The 15151-nt window shown below is 43.1% G+C and overlaps 2 protein-coding genes and 2 non-coding genes across 8 annotated transcripts; 1 reads left to right on the top strand and 3 right to left on the bottom strand.

Annotated features, from left to right (window-relative positions):
- Positions 1–253: 253 nt before the first annotated feature.
- On the bottom strand, positions 254–3406 carry mrpl58 (mitochondrial ribosomal protein L58). Of its 2 annotated transcripts, none has more exons than XM_056577802.1 (6): positions 3209–3406; positions 3099–3123; positions 2942–3001; positions 2744–2826; positions 2460–2632; positions 254–563 (listed from the first exon to the last, which is right to left on the bottom strand). In XM_056577802.1, the coding sequence occupies exons 1-6, from the start codon at positions 3365–3367 to the stop codon at positions 479–481; spliced, it is 585 nt and encodes a 194-aa protein (XP_056433777.1). In that variant the 5' UTR covers positions 3368–3406; the 3' UTR covers positions 254–478. The 2 variants fall into 2 exon arrangements, with proteins under 2 accessions (XP_056433777.1, XP_056433778.1); XM_056577803.1 differs by having other exon boundaries at positions 255–563; positions 2460–2629; positions 3209–3404.
- A 163-nt stretch (positions 3407–3569) lies between these two features.
- Positions 3570–3641, bottom strand: trnaq-cug (transfer RNA glutamine (anticodon CUG)). Its single transcript has one exon. It is a non-coding gene; the product is annotated as a tRNA-Gln (tRNA).
- Positions 3642–4079: 438 nt separating this feature from the next.
- Positions 4080–4152, bottom strand: trnar-ccu (transfer RNA arginine (anticodon CCU)). Its single transcript has one exon. It is a non-coding gene; the product is annotated as a tRNA-Arg (tRNA).
- A 213-nt stretch (positions 4153–4365) lies between these two features.
- wdr45b (WD repeat domain 45B) lies at positions 4366–14974 on the top strand. Of its 4 annotated transcripts, none has more exons than XM_056577794.1 (11): positions 4366–4898; positions 5542–5625; positions 5873–5902; positions 6459–6560; positions 7679–7766; positions 9798–9892; positions 10279–10469; positions 10843–10928; positions 11305–11406; positions 11575–11696; positions 12360–12486. In XM_056577794.1, the coding sequence occupies exons 1-11, from the start codon at positions 4832–4834 to the stop codon at positions 12464–12466; spliced, it is 1074 nt and encodes a 357-aa protein (XP_056433769.1). In that variant the 5' UTR covers positions 4366–4831; the 3' UTR covers positions 12467–12486. The 4 variants fall into 4 exon arrangements, with proteins under 4 accessions (XP_056433769.1, XP_056433772.1, XP_056433771.1 ...); XM_056577796.1 differs by having other exon boundaries at positions 4369–4898; positions 5542–5616; positions 12360–14974; XM_056577797.1 differs by lacking the exon at positions 5873–5902 and having other exon boundaries at positions 4368–4898.
- The last annotated feature ends 177 nt before the right edge of the window (positions 14975–15151 follow it).

Raw genomic sequence — 15151 nt, 5'->3', positions numbered from 1 at the left:
TCTAATAACAGTTCAGCGTTTTCTGGCAGCAGGGGAGGGCAAAGGTCAAGGTTCCTGGTTTGCTTCCAAATGGGGGAATTTGATCCCTGTGTAATTTTTTTTTTAACCAAACCTTATGTGATATGGATTAAATAAATAATACAGGCCTACTATCCACAATACAATATATATATTTTTTAATAAAGCCTTGATGTTAATATTAAGGCTCTTTCACTTGAGCACACTTAGGAAATGTAACGCCATTAGTAAAAATTTCAGTATTTAGATGTTACGGTGTACAATAATCATTTATTAAATATATACATTTTTTACAATGGTATTGCATGATGAAAGCTTAAAATATACAATGTTTTGAAACACTTTCGAACAAGTTGGCGGGCCCTCCAGCGCCCCCTGGCGGCCTTCCCTTTAAATACACATTCTTTCCGAATCTTGAGGCACAAATAACCTTAAATAATATTCTATTCCTAGGTCATTATTAGTCGAAATCGACGCGTCTGCTCTGCTTGATGGTTGAGTTGAGCTTCTTCTGTTGCAGTCGCTCTTTGTTCATCTTCTTTAGTCTGCAGAACCCAAGACACATTGTGTTTAAAGGATAAACCGTTTATACCTTACATGGTAACTCATACAGAATATGCATGAGGTTACAATCTATAAAGTTAAGACGATATAATACAAAAACAGTCATAACTTTATGGGCCTTGAGGAATGAAATATCTGAAAACTGACCACGAAAAAATTGAATCTCCCCTGGTACTATTAATCAGTCACATGTACTTCTAATACTTCGTCTTCAATGTGAAACAAACCACCAAATTAGCAAACATTTTTTGTCTAAAACTGTTTTAAAGTATCTGGACGTTTTTCTAGGAACTCAAGCTGTTTACATTGATTTACATCTCGACATAGACAACGTCATAAATTAACTTTGGCAAACCGGCCAGGGGTCTCATTTATAAAACTGTGCGTGGGATCGTTACCAGAAGTGTACGTACGCCCAAAAGCCAAGTTTTGCTTGAGCCAAAAAATATTCAGACTTATAAAACCCTGCGTACGCACACCCCTAAGCAATCTTTGCTTTATAAATCACAGAGTGCCTTTTAACCATAATTGGTCAATGCAAACGACCTCATGAATGCGATCTGCATATAAAACAGACTCAGATGCAAGTATTTTGTCTTGTCGGAAACAATGGCAGAAGGACTGAGAAAAGCTTGGTTCGGCGGTCACGGGATTGGGATCACTAACAACAAAAAGCAGAGTGAGTGACAACATGTTGCTGCAGCAGTGAACTCTGTCAGTGGCACGGAGCACACAGTCCCAGGATTAAAAAAGAAGTGGCCTGACATAACGGTACATATTTTTATGTACCAAATTTAAATCGTTATGGTTCCTGAAGACCTTCTCCCTCTATTTGCATGGTCCTCCAGCAGTGCCAGCAGTGCCATGGTGCAGCATTACGCACGGGGCTCACCGCTGTATTTATAGGGTTACGGTAATAAGACAGACCGAGAACACCTTGGATAATCAGTTTGAAATCACCCATGTAAAATGTTCTTGAACATAACCCCTTTTTGATGCCTGATTTGTCATGAAAAGCATCAAAAGGGAACGGACAATAATATAACGATTGTGATGAGGAGTATGTGGCTTGGTTTTCCACACTTGGGATTTAATTGACATTTGATTATGTGTTTACAGTGTCACATAAAAATATTACGTTATTGACACATGTTGGACAGATGCTTTTCTCCATGCAGTCGCGCCGTCAGTGGACAGTATGGAGTGACGGGATTAAATAGAGAATTTTGAATCTGAATTTTCATTTAGATTCTAAGGAGATGTTTCTGGAGTTATAACTGAGAAATAACGCAATTGACTTAAATTATTCTGATTACATAGATTTAACTCATGATACAGGATGAAATTTAACTCATGAAGGGAAATGATAAAACATAATCGTTCTTCTCACTCTACATTTCTTCTGTCTGACTACAGTTCACCACCACACCGTCTGTGTCACACAATTCTCCTTTTCCTCCAATCCATGCGTACGCATGGGTCAGAGTTTGCTTTGGGCTGCACACATTCTCCCGTCAAGTTAGTTTTTTATAGATCACAACCTTGGCGTGGAAAGTCACGTACGCCACTTTCAGCCCCGTTTTGTGCGTACGCAACGGTTATCAATGAGACCCCTGATCCTTTTGAGTCTTTTTAAGCTTCCACCATTCCACCACGAGGAATTTGTTTCTTTCTTCCCCTCATTATAGCTGCAGAAACACAATAATCTCTGCTGCATTCTGTTCTTGATGCTTTCTTACTGATTAAGTGTTATCAGTGTTATAATGTATATATTGTGTATGGAGTTATGAAATAGCCCCTTGGAATGGGATGCATGGTACATGTCCCGGTGTGATCGCAGTACTTGGGAGTTAAACGGTATGGTCAGCCCCTCTCACCTGACAGCCCGCAGGGCAATGTCCTCAGGCGTGGGCTCGCGCGGCTTCTCGCTGGCCTCAGCGATGATGGTGGAGATCTTGTCGATGCAGTCCTCAAGGTTGCGCCGCTGGCTCCTGCTGAGCTCCGACGTCACCAGAAGCTCCCCTGCCTTGTTGATGCGGTTCTTGCTCTTCTCCATAAAAAAAAGAAAACTAAATGAAAACATACTGTGTGGCTGTATGGATAGCGGTCAAGATGGACTCAAATGAAACTGTATGAATTAGCACTTGCACTCACCACTCACCAATTCAATGATTTTTTGTCGAACATCTAGTGGGATCCAGTCCGCTGTCTGCACATGGAATCTGATCTCCGCTTTTGTGTTGACTAATGCGAAGAGAATCAAAACGTGAGACGATGACTCTCTGCAGACCTGAATCGGTGAAAGCAAGTGGCTTTCGTGTTTATATATTTGATATCATGTTTCACATAGCAGACTCACCTTTGTTGACATGCTGTCCTCCAGCACCACCGCTTCGACAGTACGATACTTTGAGCCGATCTACGGCATAAATATACATTACAAGGTATACCATTCCAACGTGCATGTAGAAAACAAAGCATTTTGTGAATTAACCATGAAGAAAATGTGTATCTACCGATAGGAATATGTACTCTGGCAACCTGTAACAATAAAAATAGATTAGTCTAGAAGTGGTATAGTAGTATAGTATAGCTCATTCCTAAAGCAAATGAATCATGCATTTACCTGTGAATTATCTCTTCGCAACGTGTAGCCAAGACTTGAATAGATGACCTGTTTTAAGAAACTGCTGGTTTTAGCACTCTTGAATCTCGCATGTTGAGATATTAGATGGTAAATAAATGAACGAGAAAGTAAATAACGTTCTGCAAAGGAGGTCGCCATTTTGAAGTTTTGCGACTGCTGCTTTACGGCATTTGAGGAGGCAACAAAACTAGGGAAACCAGGGTACTTCATGTAATTTGTAATTCTTTTTTTTTTAGATAGAGCGATATATATTGTGGGGGTCCGTTTCTGTGATTGTTGATGCTTTAGTTTTCTCACTTTAACGAAATCGTGGTTATAATGAGAGCGGTTATAAAAAGACAGGTTCTACCGAGATTTGAACTCGGATCGCTGGATTCAGAGTCCAGAGTGCTAACCATTACACCATAGAACCTATATGGAACCATTCTGGGATTATAAATTTAGATATTTATTCCATAGACATGGCAGTTATGTCAAAATGGCCTTGTTCAGCACTATAATGCATCATTGTCAAAGGGCATTATCATTTACTTTATGTATCCCAATTAAACCTTCTTCCAGATCCTAATAAAGTGTTATCTGTTTTTAACATCTGAATAATTCCAACGTTTCTACAATATCTGTATCATTGCCAAAACCAATTAGAGGGAAATATTGATATTCAAACACATTTATATTTGAAATTGGACAAAGAAATTAAATCATACCCCAGAAATGCATTGGAAATATTTGCATGCCGAGATCAAGGCGTTACCGTTTGCATTGCATGTTATTTATTCGTATATATGATTTTTTGATTGCTGAGGTTTGATCTGATTTAAACTAATTATGAAAGCGTGAAAATAAGATCCACCCCAGATGGGACTCGAACCCACAATCCCTGGCTTAGGAGGCCAGTGCCTTATCCATTAGGCCACTGGGGCTTGTTGAGCCGTCCCACTACTCTCGACGATTATATTATATTCATAATGACATCAAACCTTTAGACCAAGATTAAGTGGTCAAGCCTTTAAACTTAGGGACTGGTTTATTATTTATTTGTACGTTGTTTTTGATGTTTGACCCATTATTGGGATTGATTTAGCATATTTATCTAAACCAGGAAATAACGACAATTTTACGCCCAATAACCAATGGAGTACTGACTCACTCAAAATACACTCACGGCTTGAGACGCTGACAGGAACGACGGTACGCCTGGAACGGGATGCTCCAAGTGGGCGTTATGCGCGAGGAAGAAGGCGGGAGATTCCGTTACATGGGTTAAGTGCTGACAGGCGGAATAGAAGAAGAGTTCGTTGCTTATTGTTTACTCTCCTTGTCGTTGTTGTTATATCGTCATCAATTTCATAGCGTTCTCGCTCCAGGGACAGTTGTCTGGCGAGGAGAACTCGTAGGTAGTCCGAAACCGGAAATTGCACTGGCCTTGAGTTGTTAGACCGGGATAACGCTAGAATTCAGGATCCTCCCTCAGCCTACGTCTGCACTGCACTGAAACGGAATCAGTTGCTCCCCGTCTTGCTAGCTGCTGCTGAACACAGGCAACTGGAGGAATGGTTAGCGGTTAACTTTTGGTCGTTTCCGATTGTTTTCTTCAAAAATATGAATTTACTACCATCCAATCCGCATGGGAACGGACTCCTTTACGCGGGATTTAACCAGGACCATGGTGAGGAATTGGCACAACGCATTAAACCACCCTAAAAACAGCGGTACTCACGTTAGCTGTGACTCGTCTACTCTCGTTAGCGGGGACGATAGCCTTCTTTAGCTAGCTTCGAAGCCCAGGACCAACACGTCTTTGAGATGTCAACACACAGCGATATATACCCATATAGATATTATATAGACACACAGCGTGTTGACCTTGTAAAAATGTACTACATTTGCTAATGTTAAGTTGCCCCACCACCATCCCAAGGCATTTTGTTGTTAGCTCCTGAGCTCCTGAGCTACTGAGCCAGGCCACACGGGGCGAACACTGCTGTCATTCACATGCAGAACAACGCTCATAAATACATTGTTCACACTCAATTTTACTTGCGTGTGTGATGGGGTGGAAATGGTTTACATGTTAGTGTGACACTTTCGGCTGATGCAACCTAGTTGTTCAAGACTGACGACGCTCACACCTGTCAGTCAACATACTATACTGTTGACACACACTCATTCAATGCTCAAAATGCAATAACATGCCTTCCCATTCATATTCTTCTTTGTCTTCGTCCATGAAACAATTTTAATGCAGTGCTCAATTATGCATTATTATATCAAGAAATCATTTGTTTTAAGCTGATATGATTTCCTTCCAGGTTGCTTCGCCTGCGGAATGGAGACTGGATTTCGTGTGTACAACACAGACCCCCTCAAGGAGAAGGAGAAACAAGGTAACCATGGTAGGGATGATATTACACATAAGGAGATTGGATATTATTTGTTAATGTATGTTGTAATTTAATGATAATCCGATGCGTCACATCGTTGTATTTATTATTGCTTTGTAACATTTCTATCACGATTTTCTCAGTCTGAAAAGTCTTTGTCATAGGATACATTGCAGCAGTTGCACGCAAAAGCATTTATCAAGCATGTAATAGCAATAGAATTTACAATAAACCCAGCCATTCGTTCTTATGCACACAGGGCCACAGAACTCTGACAGCAAACTCAAAGGTACACGCCGTTGATGAGCTGTAATCTGGTTACTCACTGGTGGTTGAGGGTTATAGGGGAAAGTCAATGGTTTAACGCACCCAACACCTCAAGAGGCTGGAGCATGTGACTCGGCACATGACCCTCTTTGCACCTCTTTGGCCAATACGGAAAGAGTTAGGGGGTATAGGAACTTCTCTGGTCAGCGTGTAGACTACTTCTCTCTCTCTCCAGTGCTCACTGCCGACACCCACAAAATGATTGGTCGGTTTCCCAAGCATGCCGATAGACCCAACTCTCTTGTTTGGATTTTGGAGGATGAAATTCTTGTCACAGTGGTCTGGTGTATGCAGCAGTTTGGAAACTTGCCCTTTGACTAACCTCTGGCAATGAAATCAAACTGTAACTAAACTGTGAATGCCCTTTTTTATTTCCCTCAAGGGATGAATAGATATTTTTGGGTTGAAAATCACATCATCCTCCTGACTGGCTGTGTCCTTATTCAACTGCTGCAATGGAGCCCTGTGGTACGCGTGTGTTCAATGACCAGGAGCGTGTTTGTTTTGTGTTGGTCCAGAGTTCCTCGAGGGTGGGGTCGGCCATGTTGAGATGCTGTTCAGGTGCAACTACCTGGCTCTGGTTGGAGGCGGGAAAAAACCCAAGTATCCTCCAAACAAAGGTACGGCTGCAGCTCTTTTTTTTGTTTCTTTCCAGACACCAAATTAGGAACTAGTTGTGAAAATGTCTGTTGATCTCTCTTTTTCCGAAATAAGGTTATATGGGAGCTTCAGTTGCGTACGATTCAGGGTCAAACTCACTTCCGCAATATTTATCCCTGAGTCAGTGTTCCTGTTTTTTTTTTCTTTTCCACATGCAACCATTTTCAAATTGTTCACATGTTAGTCATTCTACATTTTTAACTGTTGTAAATAGAGTTGTAACACAAAAATGTAGTGTTGGAAACGTTGGTTAAACTATACCAGGCTATAACCACAATGCCCAAAATATGCCACAAAAGTCTCCCTATATGCAAACTAGTACACACACACACACACACACACACACACACACACACACACACACACACACACACACACACACACACACACACACACACACACACACACACACACACACACACACACACACAGCCCTTTTGAAAGTAATGTACTAATGGAGCACTAATGGAGCACCATGTTAGTTTCCTCTTCCATTTATCGTATCTGACGTTCTGTATTTACGGTCAAAATGTCCATCGATTTAATATTTAACATGAATGATAGTGAATAGTGAAACGTCTTCACCATCGGCTACACTCTGCTCTGAAGTATTTGTTGTGTTGAGTGGGAACACGATATCTCAACACGGATCTGGCCACAGTTCCAAATGTATTCAGGTCTGGCTTATCTTGTCAGAGAATCAGAATGACGAAGGAGCCCAAGGGCTGTGGGCTCTCCTGAACCTCTTTCATATAGTCTCTTGTTGATGCTTCAATTGGCCTTTACTGTGCATTGCTCTGTGCACTGCCTTTGCATTGCTTTGAGTTTGCAGAATCTGCAGTTTTTCTGCGACACACACTCAAGGCAACTGTCTTTCGTATGACGACATCTTAAGTGAAAACAGAGTAAACAAACTATTACCCCCCTGGCCTAATTGTTTCGTTTCGGTTGGCTGGGACTCTGTTAGGACAGTCTGATTGATGGTAATGCTGCTTATTAGATTAACCCTCTTGCAGTGCAGTTGGCATTAGCCTGTAAGGATTGTGTGTGCTGGTCTGACTGTGATCTTCTCTGATAGTGATGATCTGGGACGACCTGAAGAAGAAGACTGTCATTGAGATTGAGTTCTCTACAGAAGTCAAGGCGGTGAAGCTACGGCGGGACAGGTAGAGACATTCCGCGCTCGCTCTGCTGCCATCGATTCATTCTCATTTATAAATAAAAATCAGCCTTGTTTTGTTTTGTTTCAAACTGCTGTCGGTATGATTTCAGAGTTGTAAAGGGAAAGACGTGAAGAGGGCAAAAAGAAAAAAAAATTACAACCAAAAAAAAGTCCCCTACGTTCATCCACCTTTGAGGACAGTTGCATCAAACACCTTTGTCTAGCAGGAGAGATGGATTCCTTAATTGGTCAAAGTGCACTCATCAGTGGTCTAAAATCGAAAGGGTTTCAAACACAGGCAGGCGATCGTGCACCAGAACAGATCTACTCACAGAGCAGTTCACTCACTAATCTCTGACGGGATGGCTTAGACATTCCTACCAAATCACATTTGAATGGTCTTAATTGTCTTAAACCTTCCTGACTGCACCCTTTCTAATCTCTGTCGACTGTTCCACACGGTTAAAGTAGTGGTTGCAACAGGCGTATGGAAAGGTCAAAAGGCACTGGCCTTTCTGTCAAAGATGAGTCAGCAGCCACACTCTTGTAATGACTGCGGTGTGGTATTCAAGATACGAACACAATGGCACTGATGTTCACTTTTACGAAACACAAAGTGTATTCAAAGACGGGGCTGGTTTTCACCCATAACAAGAACCCTTTAATGTCACCGAGGGACAATCGACAGACGATCAGAGCAGCTGCAGGTTGCAAGCCAAAGTCCACAGCAGTGGACATAAACAGGACGTGTCCCTACTGAAGTTAGGATCCCCTGACGGAGGTTAACCTGAGGTCTGATCAAACACAGACTGTGGTTCCAGAGAGATTACCTAGATGTGCACTGTGCAGTGTATACATCCTGTTTTCATATAGTTTCAGGCTGAACCATTTAAAATCCTTTGCATTTATATCTTCATGGCTGCCTTTTTATTATGCGTTTGTGTGTCTGCGTGAAGATATTGTTGTAATAGGATGTTCATTTTTCAATACCATCACAAAATCCCCCTACATCAGTTGAATGTGTAGCAATAAAGTGAGTAGCAATTTCATCAGGCAGGCACACACATTCTCCCTGACCGATGTGTAGTGTGTCAGACCGTCTCGGCTTTATAGCGTTATATTGGGTCATTGGTTTTTCAGCTCATAACCTACCCCTTTAACAAATATTAACAGTGCATGTTTATTAACTAGTGGGCTCAAGGAAGTTGCCTCCAGGAAATACACTAGTTATATATCTTTGTTATAAGAAGGAGGAACAAATACCACACGGATACATATGCTCTTTCAACAACCCAGGCACACCCTTCCAATCACAGTCTTCTACATGTAGCCATATCCATACCATGGCTGTCACATCACAACCCCCATAACTAGACTAAATTTTGCAATATCGATTCATAGGGCATTGAGATCGATTATTATTACTTTTCGATTTTTTGTTACCATTATTATTATTTTTGCACTTTAAGAAACAATGCCTTAATGCAATTTTCAGTTATGGAATGTTGTACTTCAAGTACACTTTCACTTGCAATTTCTTTCTAATTACAAAAAATTCACTTTTGAGACAGATTTGTTTACATCTCAAGTTTAAACTGTCCAATTTACAAGTATGCACTTAAAAGCTGTTGTTTTAGGCATAGTGAAAAAATAAAGTACATTTGTATTTTGTAACGCAGTTGAGCCATTTATTATTTAAGAGCAAATTGAATCGAAATTAATCGAATCGATTTAGGAAACTGGCCACGATAGCCAGCCCTACTGGTTGGCCCCGCCCATTCTGCCGGCGATTTGAGGTCGCCCTGCAGAAGGGTACGGAGAAGAGCAATACATTTCTTTCTGCTTCCGATTCATTTTTGCTGGCTTTACCCCCTGGCGCGCTATTGGCTGATCTAACACAACGACGACAGGGAAGGCGACGGCAAGCAGCCAATCGATCGCGCCTCTTGTGCTGTAGAAAATGACAGCAGCCTCGCCCAGACCACCGTGCAACCCTACGGATGTGTATGTGAACGGTGTTTCTACTGCCCCTCAGGATCGTGGTGGTGTTGGACTCCATGATCAAAGTGTTCACCTTCACCCACAACCCCCACCAGCTGCACGTCTTCGAGACCTGCTATAATCCCAAAGGTCAGTCTGCCAAGCAGCTCTCGGCTCTCTGCTGCTAATGCCCGGCCTGGACGTCCACTTTGCCGTTGGTCTTTGCCTTTTGTTTTTAACCTTTCCACTTATTTTGTATATGCTTGATTTGTAGTGAATTTTAACATTGAGTTAATTAATAACCAATCGATACCCATTTCAGTTGGAGTTTACTGACGCGTTTGGATGAAAATCTATTAAACGAAATATTCAGTCTGTTCAGAAAGCTTTTCTGAATGTTTTATAGTATAGGGTTATACTATAACTCCAATTCAGTTCTTTCACTATGGACAGTACAAGAGTCCTATATAATGCCACATCCGTCGCTGCGTCGTCATCATGTCTCACACTCCTGTCCCCCTCTGCGCCCCCCTCAGGTCTGTGCGTGCTGTGTCCGAACAGCAACAACTCCTTGCTGGCCTTCCCCGGCACCCACTCGGGCCACGTGCAGATCGTGGACCTGGCCAACACGGAGAAGCCGCCCGTGGACATCCCTGCCCACGAGGGCGCCCTCTGCTGCATCGCGCTCAACCTGCAGGGCAACAGGATAGCCACCGCCTCCGAGAAAGTACGCCTCCACTTTTGGCGATTTTGGCTTGGTTTGGCGCAGACGAAAATGATGATCGCAAGTTAAGATTGCAAACCGTGCGTGCACTTTGCAGGGCAGCCTGCCAACCGAGTCTACCCGTTGGCAAACGCCCACGCTCCGATACAATCAATTACATGGTACTGTTGAACCAATGGCAGTACTGTGTGAATGATTGTGTTTTTTCACACTATAATAATATATAATGCAGTTCCACAGACTATGAAAAAACTGTTTTTCTTTTAAGTACATCTGGGCCTAAAGACTGTTGCTCGGAGTCCTTTTCAATAAGTCATGCTCGCCCCTTCACCCAGAGGGCCTTTCTTACATCTATCTGTGGCGCTGTTTCCCCCAGGGGACCCTCGTCAGAATCTTCGACACGTCCGCGGGGCAACTCATCCAGGAGTTGAGACGAGGCTCGCAAGCAGCTAGCATTTACTGGTCAGTCCCGTCCCCCACCCCCCACCCCCCACCACCTACTAACGCTGCACGTGAAGCCACGACGCCCCGAGGACGCAATGCTGCCTCGGATGGACACGCGCTTTCTCTTTTGGTTGTATTTGTATTTGTAATTGTAAACTTATTGCAAACCTCTCCACATGCAACGTTTGGGTTGGAGCTCACCCCGTCCTCCAAAAGGCTTATTTGCAAAGCGTAGCACATCGTATTACCTCTACATTAGTTACGGAAATGTTGGTGCGTTCCAGAAATATTTCGTACGGTTTTAGTCCACATGTTTTTTGTGTGTCGCTTTGCTACGACCACTCCCAGGATGTGTGCGGTGCTAACAGACCTGTTCCGTTGTCTTCCTCCCCAGCATTAACTTCAACCAGGACGCGTCGCTCATCTGCGTGTCCAGCGACCACGGCACCGTCCACATCTTCGCGGCAGAGGACCCCAAAAGAAACAAGCAGTCGAGGTTTAACCAGCTGGCACCTTCTGTCAGCCCTTATAAAATAAGGACTTCATAAACACCTCTCAAAATGATTCGATACTAGAAAGGACTTGAAAAATGGGACAGAATTGAGCCGAACCTTTCTTTGCGGGCGATCGTTCATGCCGAGGTGTTCCTCTCTCTGCCCTGCAGCCTAGCGTCGGCCAGCTTCCTCCCCAAGTACTTCAGCTCCAAGTGGAGCTTCTCCAAGTTCCAGGTACCATCGGGCTCGCCCTGCGTCTGCGCCTTCGGCACCGAGCAGAACGCCGTCATAGGTACGCCGGGGGCAGCGCCATCCTGGGCCAGGGTCTCTCGCTTTTTAGACGGAGACTGTGGGAGTGTGTGTGTGGTTGATGGCTGCTTGGAGCAGCCTCACCTGGCCCGAGTCAGGCTGATTGGACTCTGGGGCTGGCTGACGCTGCACACCTGTGCAGCCTCACCTGTGAACTGATTAGTCGGTGTGTGCATGTGTGTATGTTGAACCAGCCATAGCCGCACACACTCTGGTAGATATCAGGGAGCACCAGCTCATGTATCATTGAACACAAACTTTTACAATAAACTGGTCTTCCAGTCACATCCCCCAGAGTCCTTGTCTGCAGGTCTCCGGTTATTGTCACCTAGAGGCCATGCAGCACCGACACTGAGACTTATCGTTTCACTCTTCTCATTTGTTTTTTTTATGCTTCCGTGTCGCCCGTTCCATATTGATTCGTAGGCAACTATAAAAACGAGAAGTTCTCGAAAACTGTACAATCATCCAACCGACAAAACGTACAAACATGGCCCCGATTCAACCCCAAATGTATCAACTGAAAAAAACCACCAAATGAGCGCCCAACAAAGAGTTTGGTTTTGTCCCGTATTACTTGTGGGCTTTGATGTTGAGTTAACTCCTCTCTGGTGTTCTTCCGTCCGTCTCTCTTTTTCTCCTGAAGCCATCTGCGCCGACGGCAGCTACTACAAATTCCTGTTCAACCAGAAGGGGGAGTGCTCCCGGGACGTCTACGCCCAGTTCCTCGAGATGACCGACGACAAGATCTGACGCCCCCCCCCACCCCGAACCCCCACCCCTCCCCAAAACGACTTTGGTTTTTTGTTTGGTCCTCGTCGCCCCCCCTTCTGCAGACCCACCAATGAGCCCGGTTGAGTTGTATTTTTGCGGTTGTGGTTCTGAGGGGGGAGCGCCCAGCGGTCTATCAGCCCCAACCCCCCCCCCCCCCGGGGCCGGGAAACGAGGCAAGGACGTGTGATGGAAGACTGTACCTGCAGCAGAAGGCCATACAGACGGAGAAGACGCAGAGAGAGAACTCAGACACTGCTTTGGATCGCCTTCCGGACGCTTCCGAAGAACAAGGGAATACAAAGAGGGATTATTTTTTCCTTTTCCTTTCTTTATTTTTTCAAAAGGACAATGTATTGCTTTTTACGATGTCTTCCGCTGACTTTGTGAAATACTATGGCTATTTTTTAAATCGCATTGATTCCTACAGGTAACATGGAGTTAAAGAACCTAAAAAAGAACTAGAGATTTGTCAACTAACACCGCCTAACCTAAATCTAGGGAGTGCCTCAGAATGTAGACTGTAGAGCAAGCGTGCATACACAGACACACGCACACATAAAGTGTGTGTGTGTGTGCGATTGTATGTATGTATGTGTGTCCGTCTGTGGTATAATGTACATTTATATCATCGGGACTTGTTTGCAACGCAGGATCCCTGAGAACCAACGACCTGCACTTGGTGGGGGTGCAGGTTTTGGGTTCTATTTTTGATGATGTATCCGAGCTAAGTATTCGTCACCCAACACTTATATTCTCTCTCCGGGGGCTTGGGGAGTCTGTTCACAGGAACCTCCAAAACAATATCTCAAGACGCAAGACATGATGGTGAATCGAGATTTTTACATGTATTCGATGTATGAAGAAGATCTACCGGACTGATCACTTAACTACATATAACTGTACAGAATAACCGTTTTTTATTTTCTCATTCTTCTGTTTTGTCTTTTGTTGGTATGTGCAATATATCTCACTTTGTAGGGATTCAATTGGCATTTATTTTTGTGTCCTAGAACCACATCACGGTCCTTTTGATGAGGGTCAAAACATTACCGAAGAAGGTGATGAAACCCAAGTATTATTTTTTTTGAATTTGGTCAAAATTGCACTCAACGATTCCTCACATTTGCTGTGTTCAATACTTAACCGATATACCTTGAGTTAATCGTCTTTGTAAATAGTCATGTTCTCTGCCGGGGCAGTGGCATTCCAGTCAGACAGTAAACACACTGCCTGTTGACCGTGAGGTGAACTAACTAACTCAAGTCGACCCTTCTCACAGCGGTGGCCACGCTTTAGCACCCCCTAGTGGCGCCTTCATTTCAAGTGTGCAGCTTAAGTGTGCCCAGAAGGTCTGTGAGAGTCTGGGCGGTAAAATCCCTGATCACGCCGACGCATCCACACTAACACGATTGAGTGCGCCTGTGTTATCCCGCGACGACACTCAGAACAAAAACTGGTCCGTTAGAAATGGGTTTACTGGATTCTGTGTGGCTCGGTAAACACCACCCCCCCCTTCAATCTGGATCCCAATGGCATCACTTTTATTTAAGAAGCTGGGCTCCACTTTCTTAAAGGGCACATCTTGGGTCTGTGCTCAATAGTTGATTCACTACAGTTAGATTTGCAGCATAATGAGTCTGTTAATTTCAATGTCCAGTGACTTGAAACTACACTTGGTTTGTTCAGTTCTTGGGATTAAATTAGTTTGCAATGGCTTGTTTCAGAATGTAAACCTACAGGCATTTATCACACAGCATAAACAACATTGTGCATTGATTAATGCTGCACACACAAGTTTAACACATTCAAATGATTGTACAACCCAAAATTGTATTTATGAATAAAACTGCTTTTACGCTAGTGTACATCTCTCAATGTGCATATGTTCTGTAGACCTACGAAAGTACCGTGATTGAAAGATTGTGCGTCAAGCCTAGTTATAAAGTAACCTGGACAAATAGTATACGGGTGTTCCATTCATGATCATGTTTATTTGGGGTTCTTTGCAGCTTTTTCTATACTTGGTGTCCCCTACTGAACACAGAGGGATGTTTCAAGATACATTTTGACTCTGGTTGCAGTAGAATCAATCAGGTGTTCCAATAAGTAAAAATGAAATAGCATCCCCTTTTCAAAGTCAAGTTTTGAGTTTTGATCAATCCATTGGTTTTAAAGAACAAACTTCAGTCTAGTTCTGGGTTATGCAAATTTAGACGTTTTCTCCAGTAGAGCAAACAGGCATTGCTGAAGAAGAAACAATTCTTAAATATCAGATATGATCAATATCCCTCTGGGCACGAGTTCTTTACCTATGGATATAGAATATTGTAATACTTAATATTGCCAGGGTTCTAACCTGGTGTCAGACAGCTTTCGATAAATCTATAAAAATGTATAAAATGAAATAAAAAAAAAGACTCACAGAAATTGGTCATGGGTTTTAAATTAATTTATAAAAAAAAGAAACAAAAAAAAGCAGTGACCCACGGAAGCAGAACATACATCTATCACTTGTATTTTTTTTTCCTCGTGAAAACATAGGATACAATCTGAAATATAATTTTTTTTTTTTTTTTTTTTTAGTAGCCCAACAGAATAAAACGGAGACGGCCACGCTACCGAGACGGCCGCTTGAACTCAAATTTAAAACGGAAAAACAAAAAC

This window comes from Gadus chalcogrammus, chromosome 18, assembly GCF_026213295.1.
Source record: "Gadus chalcogrammus isolate NIFS_2021 chromosome 18, NIFS_Gcha_1.0, whole genome shotgun sequence".
NCBI lineage: Eukaryota > Metazoa > Chordata > Actinopteri > Gadiformes > Gadidae > Gadus > Gadus chalcogrammus.
This window is presented reverse-complemented; position numbering and strand designations above follow the sequence as displayed.

Excerpts from the sequence above, each read along its gene's own strand:
- mrpl58 (XM_056577802.1), bottom strand. The coding sequence starts at position 3,367 with ATGGCGACCTCCTTTGCAGAACGTTATTTACTTTCTCGTTCATTTATT. Across the intron at positions 3,124-3,208 it reads TGCGAAGAGATAATTCACAG|GTTGCCAGAGTACATATTCC; the intron begins GTAAATGCATGA and ends TTATTGTTACAG. Across the intron at positions 3,002-3,098 it reads CAGAGTACATATTCCTATCG|ATCGGCTCAAAGTATCGTAC; the intron begins GTAGATACACAT and ends TTTATGCCGTAG.
- wdr45b (XM_056577794.1), top strand. The coding sequence starts at position 4,832 with ATGAATTTACTACCATCCAATCCGCATGGGAACGGACTCCTTTACGCG. Across the intron at positions 10,470-10,842 it reads TAGCCACCGCCTCCGAGAAA|GGGACCCTCGTCAGAATCTT; the intron begins GTACGCCTCCAC and ends TGTTTCCCCCAG. Across the intron at positions 11,407-11,574 it reads AAAAGAAACAAGCAGTCGAG|CCTAGCGTCGGCCAGCTTCC; the intron begins GTTTAACCAGCT and ends TCTGCCCTGCAG.